The 17,765-nt window shown below is 30.8% G+C and overlaps 3 protein-coding genes across 5 annotated transcripts; 2 read left to right on the top strand and 1 right to left on the bottom strand.

The window, feature by feature from the left end:
* The first annotated feature begins 1,134 nt into the window (after positions 1–1,134).
* On the top strand, positions 1,135–5,860 carry LOC105428101 (putative cytochrome P450 6a14). 2 transcript variants are annotated; one of them, XM_089081512.1, is made up of 6 exons: positions 1,135–1,279; positions 3,271–3,638; positions 3,835–4,354; positions 4,738–4,959; positions 5,140–5,391; positions 5,517–5,860. In XM_089081512.1, exons 2-6 carry the CDS (start codon positions 3,306–3,308, stop codon positions 5,687–5,689), a joined length of 1,500 nt encoding a protein of 499 aa, XP_088937638.1. In that variant the 5' UTR covers positions 1,135–1,279; positions 3,271–3,305; the 3' UTR covers positions 5,690–5,860. The 2 variants fall into 2 exon arrangements, with proteins under 2 accessions (XP_088937638.1, XP_088937637.1); XM_089081511.1 differs by lacking the exon at positions 1,135–1,279 and adding an exon at positions 2,436–2,595.
* A 139-nt stretch (positions 5,861–5,999) lies between these two features.
* Positions 6,000–9,627, bottom strand: LOC105428094 (uncharacterized). Its single transcript, XM_025218476.2, has 6 exons — positions 9,432–9,627; positions 9,242–9,350; positions 8,670–9,135; positions 6,934–7,327; positions 6,576–6,842; positions 6,000–6,464 (listed from the first exon to the last, which is right to left on the bottom strand). The coding sequence occupies exons 3-6, from the start codon at positions 9,130–9,132 to the stop codon at positions 6,266–6,268; spliced, it is 1,323 nt and encodes a 440-aa protein (XP_025074261.2). The 5' UTR covers positions 9,133–9,135; positions 9,242–9,350; positions 9,432–9,627; the 3' UTR covers positions 6,000–6,265.
* Positions 9,628–12,297: 2,670 nt separating this feature from the next.
* waw (Translation factor waclaw) lies at positions 12,298–16,620 on the top strand. 2 transcript variants are annotated; one of them, XM_011640208.3, is made up of 7 exons: positions 12,299–12,741; positions 12,826–13,638; positions 14,314–14,550; positions 15,297–15,562; positions 15,750–15,964; positions 16,062–16,274; positions 16,373–16,620. In XM_011640208.3, the coding sequence occupies exons 1-7, from the start codon at positions 12,659–12,661 to the stop codon at positions 16,496–16,498; spliced, it is 1,953 nt and encodes a 650-aa protein (XP_011638510.2). In that variant the 5' UTR covers positions 12,299–12,658; the 3' UTR covers positions 16,499–16,620. The 2 variants fall into 2 exon arrangements, with proteins under 2 accessions (XP_011638516.2, XP_011638510.2); XM_011640214.3 differs by lacking the exon at positions 16,373–16,620 and having other exon boundaries at positions 12,298–12,741; positions 16,066–16,228.
* The last annotated feature ends 1,145 nt before the right edge of the window (positions 16,621–17,765 follow it).

Here is a 17,765-nt window from a genome sequence, read left to right as displayed (position 1 = left end):
GTTTTTATATAAAAAATTTTTTACTAGATTATATTAAGTTATGCTATTGTTACATACAAGAACATTTGATTAAAAAATATTATTTGATATATGTATATATTTATATATGTACATGTGCATATATACATATATACATATATACATATATGCATATATACATATATTACATATGTATATATGTGTATATATAATGTGTATATATATGTGTATATATAATTTTTATTTAAATTAATATTAGATTATTTTTTATTTATTATTATTTGATTATTTTGAAATTGTTTCTTATTTAAATTTCATGCTTGTTATTTATCTTTATTCCCATCTTTTTGATTGATACCTGAGCACCCACACAACGATAAATTTCGGAAAGCTTTCAGAAAACTGTCAATGAAACTTCCCAAAAAAATATTTCAGACATGTTTCAGATACATAGGATATGTCCGCTTTGATGTGTAATTTCAGGAATGCTTCTGAAATATTTATGAAATATTTCAATAATAAATCTTTGAAATATGTCGGAAATATTTTAGTTATAATTTTCTTACACAGTGCCGAAATATGTTAGAAAGTTTGCAGAAACCTTTTAATAAAAATTGAAATCTTTCAAAAAAATATTTCAGGCATGTTTCACATTTATGTTATGTCTGCTTTTTGAAAGCTTCTGAATACTTTTCTAAAATTTTTTGTGCTTTGTAGATATATTAGTTCTGTTAAATTTCTGCGAAATATATAGGGTGATTGGAAACTCTGGGTCTTTGAAAAGACATGATTTTGATTATATATTTCTGAGATAACTTTTTCTCTTACAAAATTTTGCTCAGAGTCTAGATTTTGAATTATAAAAAAAAATAATCTTGTTATCACAGAACGAATACAAGAGATAAACAATAGCGATGTAACTTTTCTTCAGATATAATTGGTTATGAGGCGATTGTTAATTGTTACGTTTGACAGTGAGTTGTGCGCCACTGCTCCTGTATCCGTCCTGTGATAAAAAAACGAATTCCTTATTACAATTCAAAAATGAGTCTTTGAACAAAGTTTTGTAAAAAGAAATTTCCTCTCAGAATCTAATCAGGATTATGTCTTTTCAAAGACCCAGGGATGTTTCCAATCATCCCAAATAAGAAGGTGTGCATCACGGTGGGGCCCGACTACGAACCAATCGTGAAAATTCGTAATTATTATTTTTGCGAAAAGTATCACTTCAATCAGGAATCAAATCTGGATTTTCTGCTTACCGAACAGGCATCTTATTCTTTCAAGAGGCTTCACAGAGGTATATGATGATATTTATCGCAATAATGTGTTTAGAACAACACGTCAACAATTTAATGATATACACATATATACATATATTATAATATATATGTATACATGTATATTCTCGAATCCCCCACGACTGAACTCCAGAGAGATGATGATCCTATTCTCTCGATGGATGCAGGTCGAACTGCAGCGGTGACACTCTTCAACGTCATTGGCAAATAATCTTTCTGAAGCACGACAGGAGAGATTGCATCAAGCATAGCTCGAGCCTCCGATATATTTCACACAAACATAATCCTGAAATAATATACCTATACAGCACAGAAGGTTTCAGAAGGCTTTCGGAAATTTTTCAAAAATACTTAAATCTTTCTAAAATCTTTTTGACAATTTCTAATCATGCTATATGGATAAATATGCACAGCGACATACGACATATGAGTACGACACACGATGTCCAATAGGAGAATAGCTTTCCAATGGAGAATTGAATTTTCTGTTAGAAAGCTGTTTTTAATAATCATATTTTAATATAATGTCTCTGAAATTTTTGTTGTGTACAGCATGAAAAGTTTCAAAAAGTTTTCAAATATCTTTCAAAAATATTTCAACCTTTTGAAAGTTTTCTGAAACCTTCTATTGTGGATGGTATTTTATATTTTATTTTAGAGATTAAATAAGAAATATTTCTATTAAATGTCTTGGTAACATGTTAGGAATATTTCAAAATTAGCTGCCACATAATATTTCAATGTAATATTTCTGAAATGTTTTAACAATATATGTTATAAATATTACGTACGAAATATTTCTATGAAATGTTTCAAAATATTTCTGAAATATTTTAGTAACAAAAGTAAGAAATAGTTTCAACGAAATATTTTCCAAACATTTCAGAAATATTTCTATGTTACATTTCAATATTAATTTCCGACTTATCTTTCCGAAAGATTTCTGAGATATGTGCTGTATGAGTATTAATTGTGCACTTTGTATTACGTTTTGCATTTTACTTTTTAAGGATGCAAATATACGTATTCATTTAACAAATTGCATGTAATAATTTGTATGCAAGATGGAACCGAATGTTATCTAGTTTTTTAAAATTATAATGATTTGCTTGTTATACGGATATATTAACATAAAATACAAAAAGCGATAGCATCGTATCGTTTTAGATAGTCTTTTTCCTGTTAAAACGAAAATAATATTTTTAATTGTTTGGATATAAATAGATATAAATTATTAATTTCTTGATATTTAAAAGAGATAATTAAGATTTCTTGAAATAAAAGTGCAGTATTTATAATTATCACATTTTTTTAAGTAAGTTTAAATTTTTTAAATTTAAATTTTTCAGGTTGTAAAAATATTACTCGTAAAAATTAAACTTCATATATCAAACATAATCTTTTTTCTTTTTTGTTCTTATTTATTATCTAGTAATTACATCATATCATTATCATAATTACATCTTCACTATTCAAAAATTTATATTTGTGTATTTTTTAAACACTTGAAAAATCATGATAATCATAATCGTAAAATCGATATCATAATCATAAACGAATCAAATATGCCCTTGATGTAAATAATTTTAATTCGCATAATTATCATGAATTAATTATTAATAATATTAACATCAATATTTATAGTAACGTGAACCGAATATATTTGATAGTTTATACGTACAAAACTTTTGTTTTGATATCTTCAGAAAGACTGCAAAAATAAATGTGTTTTTTTTAAATCAATATTAATTTAATTAACATTAATTTAATATTTATCTTTACATTATAATGCACTATATTCGTATATTATAGTGATTTCTCAATCTATCGACAAAAATTTCAATCAAATTGGACTTAAACTCTAATGTGATACTTTATCACATTATATCACATTTTATTTGAAAAAAATTTTATAAATCAAATTTTATAATTTTTTTTAAAAGAAAAGTTTATTTAATAGAACATTGCTTCTTCCTTTGTTTCAATAAAGATCACTTGTGATAATCGATCAACGACTGCAAGACAATGGATTATTTTCAAGTATTGTGCAGCATTGCCGCCGTAATTCTCGCTCTTTATTATTTTTTCACATCAACTTTTGATTTTTGGAAGTCACGCGGTGTTCCTGGTCCACAACCAATAGTGGGATTTGGCAATTTAAAAGACGTTATGCTTGGAAAAATAGCGATGAGTAAATTTCTCATGAAAATGTACACTGATTACAAAGATGAACCATTGATTGGAATATTCGTTCACAGGACACCTATTCTTATCATAAAAGATCTAGATTTAATTAAAGATGTTCTTATCAAAGATTTCAATAGTTTCGGTAACAGAGCGTTCACCGTTCACGAAAAGGTACGAACACTTATTTAAGATCGTTTATTTAAAATCTGAATGATACATGTCAGTCATTTGCAAAGACTACATTTATATTTAAATTAAATTGTGAATGTTACATATAAAAATCACAAACAATTATTTATATCTAATTTAATAGAAATTGATTTTAAAGTCTATTTAATCGACTCCAATTGTTTTCGTCTTATCGTAGGCCGAGCCATTGTCGCAAAATATTTTCAATTTGGATTTGAAGAAATGGCGACCTTTGAGGGCGAAACTGACGCCTTTTTTCACAACCCGTAAACTAAAATATATGTTCTTTTTAATATCGGAGTGCGCCGATCATCTTGTGGATTATGTAGAACAATTAGTGAGCAAAAACGAAATCGTAGAATGTTATGCACTAACAAGCAAATATACGACCGACGTTATCGGTAGCTGCGCCTTTGGTATTGAGATGAATTCAATGACGGATGAAACCAGCGAATTTTGCAGAATAGGAAGAAATATATTCATTCAACCCTTCACGGATTATCTTCGAGCCAAAATTAAACAGAATAGTCCATGGCTTTATGACATCCTCGGTCATATCCTGCCGCAGACGGAGATCACCAAGTTCTTCATACGTCTTGTCATGGATAATATAAAGTACAGGGATAAAAATAATATCGTTAGGAATGATTTCATCGATATACTGCGCGAATTAAGAGAGCAATCAGATAATGACATTGGTAAACACCGACTGCTTTGTTATTATTTATCATTGTTTGTTGGACGACAAGAAACTTTTTAACAAAAAACTAAACAACTTAGTAAATCCACGTGAAATTACGTGAATAATAAAGCAAAGTTTTAAATTTTGTTTTATACATATACGCGCGCACCACACACACACACACACACACACACACACACACACACACACACACACACACACACACACACACACACACACACACACACACACACACACACACACACACACACACACACACACACACACACACACACACACACACACACACACACACAATTATTAAATGATTAAATTAGTTGTGATATTCAATAAAAAATTAAATTATCTATAATAAAAAGAAACTAAATCACATTTCAGAATTTACTGATAGTTTCCTAGTTTCTCAAGCATTCTTATTTTTTTCCGCTGGTTTTGAAACTTCATCGACGGCTATGACTAACGCGTTCTACGAGTTGGCTCTAAATCAAAAGATACAAGACAGATTGCGTGAAGAAATTAATCAGAGTTTTGCAAAATATGGTAACAATTTATCATATGAGAATATCAAGGAAATGATTTATTTGGACAAAGTATTTAAAGGTACATATGTTTGAAAAAAATTAAATAAATCTAAAAAAATATTAATTTATAAAAAAGATCAATTTTTGCAGCTATAATATAAGTAATGCATAGCTAAAACTAACTGGAAATCATTTAATGTATATAAACGCATTTCTCTAGTTTATCATTATTATTATTTTATCATTATTTTTAATGCAGAAACTTTACGGAAATATCCAGCGGGATTGTTTCTTAATAAAATAGCGACATCCGATTATACTTTCAAAGGAACGAAAGTCAGTATATTAAAAGGCCAAAATATATGGATTCCTTTTTATACGATTCAACACGATCCAAATATTTATCCTCAGCCAGATATCTTTGATCCAGAAAGATTTAATGAAGAGATCGTGGAAAATAGACATCCGATGGCTTACTTGCCTTTCAGCGATGGACCAAGAAATTGCATTGGTATAGGGAAAAAAATTTATATTTATATCATCTTCCATTTTTTTCCGCATCTTCTATTTTTTCCACTAAAAAATATTTTTAATCAAAAAGCTTGATCTGATTTATATGATTATTTTTACTTTTAGGTTTGCGTTTTGCCATTTATGAGACTAAACTTGGTCTTATAAAAATGTTACGGAACTTTAAATTTGAACCTTGTGAGAAGACGCAAATACCTTACATAACTAATGAATCAACGTTTGTATTATCACCAAAAGATGGAATATACTTAAAGATATCTAAAATTAATCAAGCTTAATTACAGCTTTTGTAGAAGACATATAAAAAATGGTGGAGGAAACTTCTAAAATTATAATAATGTCAGACATGTGTGTTTCACTTTGTATCTATTTTTACACAAATGTAAAAATATAAAAATGTATTTATTCAATACACATATTGGGTAATAATAATTTTGTATGCAAAACGACTCATTGAATGATTTTTATCTAGACTTCTTGAATTTTAACTATTTGCTCGACATATAGCATAAGATATAAAAAGTAACAACGTAATATATTGTGGACAATAACGTACATAGGAATCGGGCCAAGAATAATTGCATCGGATTTGAATGTAAAAAGCATTATATTATTTTGCACACCAAAGTCTCTCTCCACTCTTTTAATCACCAATTCCTCTATCTCTTATACGATAATTCGTTCTTCTTGCTTCACTACTTTCTTCTTCATTATTACTATAGCTCTTCTCGATTGAAGAGCTCTCTCTCTCGCTTTCCATATACATCCACGCACGCGCGCGTACACACATACACACATTCTATTGCTTGTAATCCTTATATCACTAATTTATATCGCATTATATAATTACAATTTTATCGCATAATTACATAGTCATTTTCTTTCGAGTTTTTTAAGACATCGGTTTCAGACATATCAAGATCTCTGAGTTGTGGTGACATTGGAACATAATTAGAATGATCTGTGAAACTAGTTTCTTGTGTATGTACTATATTCTGTAATCTTGTTTCAAAATGATTCAAAATTTCTAGATGAGATTGTCTCGTATTCATTCTGTAAAAAAAAAAAAATCGAATTATTTATTAATTTACTCTAATTTCATATTCAGTGTCTCTTTCTCAAGAGACATTCAGAAGATACCTAAAGAAAAATTTACGATCATACCTATCTTTTTCTATATGTTCTGGCCACTGCTTCCATCGTGGTGGCAATGTCGGGGCTTCCATTTCAAAATTGCATGGAATTTTATTTATATTGTCACACGTAAGTGAAGTTTTTGGCTCAAAAGAACGGACATCATCCCTAATTTCTTCATAGATACCAGAGGCAACAGAAATATTGGATTCTTCGTGATTGTAGGAATCTAGTTTTTCATTAGGTTCCAGTTGATATATATTTTCCACAGCTTTAGTAGAAATCGATGTCCTTGAACTATTTTTTTACATTTTTTGAAAATGTAATTATATACTACACTACACAGATAATACTTTATTTAACTTTCTATATGTACAATGATACATACCAATTGGCGTCCGCATTAGAAATACAAAAAGTTGCATCACTTTTTTGCTGCAAAGGTAGATTATCAATCGCGATTTCATCGCGTTGCATCATTTCAAGATTCTCACTATTAGAATGTAAAAATCTTCGTCTATGTTTTGGACCGCGACCCTGCGTTACCAAGTCTTGCAATAATTTATTGGCATCTAAACAGAAAATGTGAAATTCTCCGATGCCACAGCGGAATTCTTTGCTGGTATGCATTACACAAATACGTTTAACATCTTCTGGACGGCCTGCTGTCATCAGATGGAATTGACTAAATTCCTTCCATTGAAAAGTTTCAGCTACATCGCCCGTGTGAATATTTCTAATAAAAATTCCCATTTCGTTAGCAATCAAGTCACCGTATAAACCTAATAAAAAATGAAAAAAAAAAAAAAGAATTTCAATAATCATAGAGAAAGTCAACAAAATAGTTTCAGATACAAGCCATTAAAGTAAAAATTTCTTATTAAATTAATTAAAGATTAATTAATTAGAGATTTTAGATAATTTTCTTTTTATTCTTGAAGTTAGAGAATATATGGAATTGTATTATATATTATAATATATTATAATATATATTTTATATATACAGTCTGTCAAGTAAGAGATCGGATTAATTTATAAAAAAAAATATTAAAAGTTTTCAAATACATATATGCATTTTACTTGATTAGGACAAAGATGCAATTATGTTAATAATGCATTCAGCCACTGGCGTCAATAATTGCTTGGCTCCGAGACATTTTCCGAGATCAAATCGACGGCGTATTCTAGCGGCAAGGACCTCCAAATCCGACGAATCTCGCGAGATGATTGCTTCAAACAATTTTAAAGTATACTTGCGTTTGCCACGAAGTTTATACTTAATATATACCCACACGTTTTCAATGGAATTTGCATCGGGTAACTGCGATGGCCAATCCAATGTAACAATGCAGATCGCTTCTTCCACTCTTACAGAGCTTGCTGTGATATTTGGAATCGTTATTTTCCCGTTTTAACGTGTTTCTCTTATAAAAAATCAATGACAACTGAATCTTTCTTAACAGTGCATCAAGGACAAAGTTTCCATCTATTAACTTACAAAAGATTTAGAATCATATTTTTTATCAGCTATGAGTAAGGCCATGCTCTTACTTGACAGACTGTATATACATAAATTATTAATATCCAATATTAAGCGGTTTTATAACTAGAAAATAATAAAAAATATATACACAATAAGATATATACAATAAGATACATATACAATAAGATACCTATTTTATAAGATACAACTATTTCAAAGTTGCAATAATTCTGTAATTTTACCTGACATTTAAAAAAATACTTAAAAAATCTGAGTTCCCATAGAATTTTTTTTATGTTTGAATATATATCCTGAATAAGTAATTAGTAATATAATTAAAAGGCATAATATTAATATGTTTAATTAATGATTTGATATACTGATTAAACTTAACAATATTATTTAATTCATATATAATTGTTCAATTGTTTTGATTTGTAATTGTTATTCTTTTTCTTGATATTATATACAAAGTTGAAATAAGTTCAAATAATTATCAATTAAATTTCATTTTTAATATAACAAAATAAAATATTTTAATTGTGTATTTTTAAAAAGAATGTGAAAACTTCTCACTAAAAGAATGTGAAAACTTCTCACTAAACTTCAACTAAATTTTAACAAGCAATAATCATACCAACCAGTTATACCTGCCACCTTTGAATGGGTGTTGTCAATCATAGATATCTGATATGACTTTTCCGCAAAACAATATTTTTTGGGCTTCAATAAGTATCTGATATTCGCCATCCAACGCTGCGTCTCGGTCTCCGAGTTAGCAGACAGCGACAACAGGGCTTTCCGGTCCCTTGCTAGTGCTATACAGAATGCAAATCGTTTGGTTTTAGAACGAACACGATATAGAACGGCATCCGATGATATCTCGACGGAATCGCCCTTCTCGTTTTGCTTCACATTGCCGAGCTTCAGATCAAATTGCACCTGCACGCCAAGCCCAGATTTCAGTTTCTTCACCGAGCACCACGTTCGTTTCCATACCCTCGACAGCGCCAGAGGCTTCTTCTTCATCTTCCGCGCGATGCATTTGTTTCCCGTCAATTTGATATCGAGAAATCCGCAAATTTCCGTGTCGTGCGTGCTCATTTTCTGTAAACAATCGCGTTATAATCAAAAGCTCCAGGCATAATAATCGTAAAATAAAATTGCAAAATCTTTTCTTTATACATAAATTCAATAAAAAGAAAAAAATTACCTCCTAAGATCGAGTTTGTCAAATAGTTGCCTTCTTTATTCAAGTTTTTTCTTTTTTAGAAGTTTCGACATATGCAAAAATCACGAGACAGTTTTGCGACGTTTTCACACTCGGATATGAAAAACAAACAGATTGATTGTAATATAATTCAATAAAAAAAATATATAATTAAATCGAAATATATATTTACTAGTTTGTTGTCTAAACGATCCACTATTGTTCGTGTGATTAACATGAGTTTTATCTCTTCAAAGACTCATCGTTTTATCTCTTGTGTTCAAAACTTCTCTCTCTTTTTTTCACCAATATACATATGTATGTATCTATCTTATTTTAAATGCAGGTTTAGTGGACGCAAGCAGAGAGAGCACAAGCAAAACAGATTCAATTCAGACTGTTCTAAAATTTACTATCAAGCTAATAATATATAGTATATGTCATGGTGTAAGAAGAAAGATGAATCATTGCGCTTAATGGCGGAGATCTGAGATCTTGACCAATCAGAGCTTGAGCTTTTATGCAGCGCGCTGTTTACAAATATCAAAAATGAAATAAGATTGTCTAATGCAATTTGGATAAAAATATGTTGTATTTAATATTATAAAAATAAGGTATAACTATACAAATTGTTGACAGTACGATTTACACTTTTAGAATTCTTACTTATATATTGATCAAATTTAATTTTTATTATATGTCAAAATTTTAATCTATTAAGATGTGTCACTTATGAGTTTCTGTTAGAGGATTTTTTTAACACGTTCTCATATTTAGGCTAAGTTCGGGGAGCGCGCTATTAGAACTAATGTATCATTCTATCCTTAATTTACGTATAATGAGCAATAAAGATGAAATGATGTAATAATGCTAATAGCGCACTCCCCGAACGCAGTCTTAGAAGCATTCGGCCATTATTTTTTTTGTTCATACAACGCTTAATTACATATATTGAATTGAAAACGTTTTATATTGTTTTTTAAATGAAGACATTGTTTATGAAGAATTTGAAAACATATTCTGTTAACAAATTATTGTTACTTTTGACCTTCAATTTTATTGTTTTATAATGTATAAGTATTATATAATGTACATTTATATTACAAATGTGTGTTAAAATAAGAGATAATTAATAGGAAATATGATTTTGATTTTACAACAAGAATGTATCACTACATCGTAGCTATTTGTGACATATAAAGTATAAAAAAGAAAAGATTATATTTATAAGCATTCGGAATATAAATTTACCATAGTTGAGCTTTACATCCTCTTACTTTCGTTGACACTTCTCTTCGAGTTACTGTTTTCATAGTTCATATTCGTTGGGAAATAATATAATACATAATTGTAATGTTCCCTGTTACTACGACCGGTCTGGCCTTGCAATTTTGAACATAACAAATTGGCATTTTTAGCATTAATATCACACTGTTATTTAAAATGAAATTCAATAAGCAGCCATATTGAATTTCGCATAAAAGTTCAAAGCGTAATTGATTGACTGTCCCTCACTATCTTTGACCTACTGCACATCCATCATCGGAATGGTTTATTCATGGTCCTTTCTTCTTACCTATGGTATATGTCACGTGAACTATAGAATTTTAGTACTGGCAATGAATTTTAGAACAATTTCAGTAAACTGAGTTCCAAAACTTGCAATTTGAAAGAGGTTAGACGACAATTTTCCGAAAAATGGAGAGGATAATATTGGTACCAATGAAATCCTCTAAATAAAATAATTTTAGTTTCTATGGATTAGTAGCACTGTTCAAATAATAATCCGCACATCCTTTTTGACATATGCGCAGGAGTGTAATAAGTATTATATATCAGAATGTGAATATAAAATACATTATAGTATTATAGTAATAATAGTATTAATATTAATATATTAATTAATTATTATATTATAATTAATAGTATTAATATTAATATATTAATAATTAATATATAACATTAATATATGTAATATTTATCATTGTTTTTTACTTTATGTTTTCACTTATGTTTTCACTTATTTGTCTTTATTTAATTTTATTTTAATAAAATACTATAATGTATTTTATATTTACATTCTGATATAAAATACTTATTACGTATACTATTATGTATATACTATTATGTATACTCGAAAGAGGATTAAAGGCTTCTTCCACCAATCTTTGATTAAACTAATCGACGGTTAACTTGACTATCATGATTGCCAACAACTGAGAACTAAACTATTTATCATATATTATAAATAAGTTAAAATTTTTATTTAAGCTGAATTAAGATGAATTGTTTGATAATTTTTATTTATATTAATTATCGGATATTATTTACAATTTTATCTACCTATCAAGATACCTACAACACAAAAAGAATATTAAGTGAAAGAACATTACTTTCACACATTATTTTCTGAGCATTAAATTACAGTTGGCATCTCTGGCGAGTTAACTATCGGTTAACTTATCCGAAGATTGGTGAAAGAGGCCCTAAGCCAGCGGCATACGATCATATGCATTGAGTTATATAATTATATAGGCTGGATTTCGTAAAGCGCATATACGCATTTTGTTATATTATACATGTATAGTATACGTGACATGAATTATAGATAAATGGGCAATATGCGCTTTACGGAATCCAGCCATAATATACTGGGTTAGACGACAATTTCCCAAAAAATGGAGGGGAAATACGCTTTATGTGAAAGAAGGCTTTCAGAATGGCGTAACGTGTTTAGTAAAATACTAGAATACGCAGATCACGCTTACGCAAGTTATGCCGCATGTGACGGCACCCTTAAGGCTATCAGACTAGCGGTTGCGCGGCTACGGTTGCCGGTTGACGATTCTATTTCAGCCAATCACAATGTAGCAGGTCCTAGTTATGATCAATGTGATTGATAATAGTAAAATCGTCAACCAGCAACAGTAGCCGAACAACCGCTAGTCTGATATAGCCTTTAGGGTGCCATAACCTGCTATATTATGATTGGCTGAAATAGAATTGTTAACCGGCAACCGCTAATCTGATATGGCCTTAAGGTTGACGTCCCATGGCGCGGAAATTCACAGCGAAACGGAATGCCCGAATCAATCACAACAAAAGAATGAACAGAATGAACGAGTTTTCTTTTGGCTCTTTCGCTGTGATTGGTTCGCGCGTTCCGTTCCGCTGTGGATTTCCGCGCCATGGGACGTTAGCTTCAGTGGACCGTAGCCTAAAATTAATCTACATTAGTAGACACGGACATTATAAAAATTTTATATAATTGTTACAAGCAAAATCTATTATTGGAAATAATCTTCTTTTCCATGTTCATCACAAGTGAAACAACGAGAGGAATATATTTATCGCGGATAAAAATGCTTTAGCATATAGTTTGAAGAAAGAATTGTCGCTTGGATAAAACACCTATAAAAAATGCGTAATGTTATGTTTAATTCATTGTGCATCGAAATCATCCGTGCTGTTCGCAATGCAAAATTTTTCAAAGGTCCGCAAAGGTCAGGAATTATTCGTTATTAAGAATTTTTACTCTTAAATGAAAAATATTGGGAGATTATTTTATTGACTCTGATACTTTTTAGGAAGTGGACATATTCATTGAATAAGTATTTTTCCACACATATAACGTCTGATGTAGAATATAATGTGCCGGTTGAAGCCATTCGCAATTTCAGCATAGTTGCACATATTGATCATGGTAAAAGTACATTAGCAGACAGACTGTTGGAATTAACAGGGGCTATAAAGGTGAACTCTGGTAAACAAGTTTTAGATAATTTACAAGTAGAAAGAGAACGTGGGATTACTGTAAAAGCACAGACGGCTTCGCTGTTTTATTCATATCAAGGGAAGAAATATCTTCTAAATCTTATTGATACACCAGGCCATGTTGATTTCTCAGCAGAAGTACATCGGTCCCTAGCTCCTTGTCAAGGAGTCATACTACTGGTTGATGCTAATGATGGTGTTCAGGCACAAACAGTAGCAAATTACTATCTAGCGCAAGAGAGGAATCTTGTGATAATACCAGTAATCAATAAAGTGGATTTGAAGAATGCTAATCCAGACAAGGTTAAGAAACAGTTGCAAGTATTGCTCAATGTTGGGAATATAGATGTTCTTAAGATATCTGCCAAACTGGGCATTGGTGTCGATAAAGTTTTGAATGCTGTAGTAGAAAGAATTCCACCACCTGTAGTAGATAGAGATAAACCCTTTCGAGCATTAATATTTGACAGCTGGTATGATAAGCACAAAGGAGCAATTTCTTTAATTTATGTAAAAGATGGAACATTGACAGTTGGCAAACAAATTAGTTCTGCATTTATGAAAAAATCATATGAAATTCGAAGCATTTTTTTACTCAGACCTCATGCGGAAAATGTAAAGACAATGTGAGTGAGTATAATTATTTGGCTTGTTTTATTAAAATAATTATATTTTATATTGTTGTGAATCTTTCAAATAATTGTATATATACAGGGTGATTCAAAACAACCGTTTGTCCTTAAAATGTCATATTCCTGAGACAATTCTAGGACGATTTTTCCTCTATCAAATTTTTATCAGAAGCTTAGTTTTTTAATTATAAGGGAAAACAGTTCGGGCTGCATACAGAAGATAGGCAGGGGCGACGCAACTCAGCGGGCGTCTGACGCGAGTGATTGCATATGCGTGTGCGTGCATCCGCGCGCGCGCGCGCGTGTGTGTGTATGGGGGGGGTAAGATGCAAGACATGCATGTGTTGCATGTATCAATACTGATTGTATCGAGTGCCTCACGTAATCGCCCATGTCGGATAGTGAGTTGCACCGCTCCTGCCTATCTTCTGTATGCGGTCCATAATTCGCGAACTGTTTTCTCTTATAATTCAAAGACTAAGCTTCTGATAAAAATTTGGTAAAGGAAAAATCATCTTAGAATCGACTTAGGAATATGACATTTTAAGGACAAACGGTTGTTCTGAATCATCTTGTATATATATGTATGTGTATATATACAGAATGTAAAAAACTTTAAATATATGTATGATAATTTATGTGTTATTTAATGCAGTGTAATGTATCTAGATTTGCTGGTCAAGTAGGTGCTATTTCATGCAATATGAAATCTAAAGAGGCTCATATTGGAGACACTTTGCATTTACGGAATCAGCCTGTTGATTCTCTGGAAAGATTTAAACCATTGAAATCAATGGTGTTTGCAGGTGTATATCCAATGGATCAGTCACAATTTGACTCTTTACAGAAAGCTATCGACAAGCTTACATTAAACGATAGTTCTGTAAATGCTGTTTTAGAATCGAGGTAAGGTTTTGCCATTTATAAGATTTGTAATATTTATATATATTAAAGCGATACTGGAGATATCGATTGAGGCTGCGTTCCGATCTATAATAAACGTGACCTGAGCTATATATTTTCAGTACTGGCAGTGAATATCGGAACGCAGCCTGAGTCGATTATTTTCAGACAAGGTAATCTTTTTATTGATTATACAGAATTAAAAATCCTTTTCCAAAATTGAAGTATAGACAATAACGCACTCGGATGTATATTTTATATAAAAGAGAAAAAAAAAGTTAGAAAATTACAGTTTTGTTATCGATTTTTGAGGTCAAATTGTGACAACATTTTGCTGTACACAAAAGTTTAGACTTTGAATATATAAACAACACATACTCACTCGGAATTATAAGGAAGAATAATATTATGCTTTTAAAAATGTGCCTAATAGCTGTATATAAGAGAATACTTTGCCTGCAAATTTCATGAATATGTATGCGTGTCTGTATATATGAGGATATGTATGTTAGATGTATATGTGTGAACATTTTCGTCAGAGTTTGCTCGTCAGTCCAGCATCGCCTTAAGGTCCATATTCTGAATTTTCTTTTATTGAAAAACATGCCTCTAAATGTGGCTTATAGCCAATCGGAAAGCTTAAGTCACTTTTAGAAGCATTTTTATCAATAAAAAAGAATTCAAAAATGGTTTAAGACTCAATAATATAAAATTTTATTATTATTACAAAAAACATTCATGTGTTATAGCGTTGCACTTGGACGAGGATGGCGAATTGGCTTTCTAGGCTTATTACATATGGAGGTCTTCATTCAGCGTCTTGAACAAGAATATAGTGCACAGCCAATAGTTACAGCACCCTCAGTAACATATAAAGCAAAGATTTTCGGTAGTAAAAATATAACAAAATATCAAGGCGACACAGTACTCTTTAATAATCCAGTAAATTTTCCAAACCCTCAGATAGTTAGTGAGTTTCATGAGCCAATGATTGTAGCAACTATCATCACGCCAGGTATTTGCGATTTAACATTAAAATATAATTTGAATTATACAAAATCATAAATTCAAGAATAAAGAAAATTTTATTTTGCATTTTTGATATATTCTGCTCAGAGATTTTACATGATAACATTTTCAATTTTTATTTTTATTATTTAATAAATATTTGTAAATTAATCAATATATTTTGAAATATATAGATATATATATGAAAGAAATTGTGTCACTTTGCTGGGAGAAGCGTGGTGTAGAAAAATTGACCAAGACGATTAGCGATGATAGATTTATGTTACAATACATAATGCCATTAAGCGAAGTAATTTTTGACTTCCACGACTCCTTAAAGAGTATAAGCTCTGGTTATGCTAGTTTTGATTATGAAGATTATGGTTATCAATTAGCTGATATAGTAAAGGTAATTATTATATAAATCATCCTGCTGCTAATATATTTTTTTTTTCATAATTCTGGTTTTTTATTAATGGACTATATTTTTGATACCTAAATGTTAGTTAGATATTTTGCTAAATGGAAAAGTAGTTGAAGAATTGTGCACAATTGTACATAGATCAAAAGCATATGAAATAGGTAAGAAGTTGTGCATCAAGCTTGTTGATACCATTCCTCGACAACTTTTTGAAATAGCAATTCAAGCGGCGATAGGAAACAAAATAATCGCGAGAGAAACTTTGAAGCCTCACAGAAAAGACGTAACAGCAAAATTAGTAAGTAAATATAATATAACACCATATACCTTACTGTGTTGATAGAAGTAGATTTTTGATTTAAGAGTTATTGTATTAATATTTGTTTCCCTTTTTAGTATGGTGGCGACGTTACCAGAAGAAAGAAATTGCTGGCACAGCAAGCAGATGGAAAGAAGAAAATGAAAATGATAGGAAAAGTTTCCTTACCACGAGATACTTTTATAAATGTGCTGAAAAGATAATAATGAATTTATATGATATACATTATTATTCATTTGAAAAACCGGACGTAAGTTTATTATTACAACAAAATAATGTAAACACATGTATGTGAAATCAATTTATACAATCTGTTTTTGTTAAAGGTGCATATAATTGAAAAATCCTTGAAATTATCAGATTAATCTCGCCAAAAGAGTTATTAATTTGAATTTCGCGCTTTTCAGAAGGCAAGAAATAGAGTTAGGGTGCCGTTCCATGGAACATATCGCGCGTATCGCGGATCACGCGTATAAAAAATCTGATCAATCGCGGACGTTCCACTATTTTCGATACGTAGCCGCTCTGCGAATCCATTAGTGTCGGTCCACAATAGGTGATTTAAGAAGTTAAGCTTTAAGAAGTAAGAAATTGACCAATTCTAATCGAATATGAAAAGAATAATCGATTATGATAGGTCAATTTCTTATGATTTAAAGATTAAATACTTATTGTAGACCGACACTTAGAGTGTCATCACATGCGGCGTAACTTGTGTCGGCCAAACATCGTTTCACTTGAACATCAGATTCCGCCTAGTTACTTTATACTGTTTACGCCATTAGCTGCGTTCAGCAGAGAAAGCAGATCAATGAGCGCTCAGTGATTTTTTAATATGATTGGTCCTTGCCTTTAGATCTTTATTGAATCTAAGGGTAGAAACCAATCATAATAAAGAATCACTGAATGCTCACTAATTTGTTCTCTTTGCTGAACGCAGCCATTATTGCGACGCTAAATCTAATTTTTTTGCGGAAGAAACACAGTGAATAATCAGAATAATTAGAGCTTTTCGGCAAAATGAATAAAGATCAAATCAGGATAAGTTAATTAATATTGATTAATTAAATCTTTATATACACACACACACACACACACAGGGTGTGCCGCAGCATATGTAACATCGTTCGTGAGAAGGAGACGGGAGCGAGATAAATGAAAATGTCTTATTCCATTTTGCGACATTCGCAATAATTTTCGAAATATTAAATATTAAAGTTGCACAATAAGAGCGCAAATAAGACCATAAATGGGGAAAAAGCGCTCGTCCGAACCGTAGGACGGCCCAGCGTAATGACAATGGTCATTCGGCGCTCAACGATGGGCGGAGCGCGCACGGCGAGGGAAAGGAGTCGCCGCTCATGCTTTTTATTCGTCCTACATCCTACAATCTGTTTTATCTTCTTTCACTTTTGCCATCACTTCCATATTATTAATAACAACAGGTCCATGATGTCTTCTGAATACATT

The sequence above is a fragment of the Pogonomyrmex barbatus genome, unplaced genomic scaffold, assembly GCF_055798465.1.
Source record: "Pogonomyrmex barbatus isolate J1 unplaced genomic scaffold, ASM5579846v1 scaffold5, whole genome shotgun sequence".
In the NCBI taxonomy this organism is placed as follows: Eukaryota; Metazoa; Arthropoda; class Insecta; order Hymenoptera; family Formicidae; genus Pogonomyrmex; species Pogonomyrmex barbatus.
Note: the sequence above shows the minus strand (reverse complement) of the source record. Positions and strands in the feature narration are given on the sequence as shown.

What these genes read in the sequence shown, in the direction of transcription:
- LOC105428094 (XM_025218476.2), bottom strand. Translation starts at nt 9,132, where the DNA reads ATGAGCACGCACGACACGGAAATTTGCGGATTTCTCGATATCAAATTG. An exon ending in AAAGGTGGCAGGTATAACTG is followed by an intron (nt 7,328 to 8,669) that starts GTTGGTATGATT and finishes ATTTTTTATTAG; the next exon opens with GTTTATACGGTGACTTGATT. An exon ending in TCTAATGCGGACGCCAATTG is followed by an intron (nt 6,843 to 6,933) that starts GTATGTATCATT and finishes GTAAAAAAATAG; the next exon opens with TTCAAGGACATCGATTTCTA.
- LOC105428101 (XM_089081512.1), top strand. Translation starts at nt 3,306, where the DNA reads ATGGATTATTTTCAAGTATTGTGCAGCATTGCCGCCGTAATTCTCGCT. An exon ending in TTTGGACAAAGTATTTAAAG is followed by an intron (nt 4,960 to 5,139) that starts GTACATATGTTT and finishes TTTTTAATGCAG; the next exon opens with AAACTTTACGGAAATATCCA. An exon ending in TGGACCAAGAAATTGCATTG is followed by an intron (nt 5,392 to 5,516) that starts GTATAGGGAAAA and finishes TTTTACTTTTAG; the next exon opens with GTTTGCGTTTTGCCATTTAT.
- waw (XM_011640208.3), top strand. Translation starts at nt 12,659, where the DNA reads ATGCGTAATGTTATGTTTAATTCATTGTGCATCGAAATCATCCGTGCT. An exon ending in TTTTTCAAAGGTCCGCAAAG is followed by an intron (nt 12,742 to 12,825) that starts GTCAGGAATTAT and finishes GATACTTTTTAG; the next exon opens with GAAGTGGACATATTCATTGA. An exon ending in AGCAACTATCATCACGCCAG is followed by an intron (nt 15,563 to 15,749) that starts GTATTTGCGATT and finishes TGAAATATATAG; the next exon opens with ATATATATATGAAAGAAATT.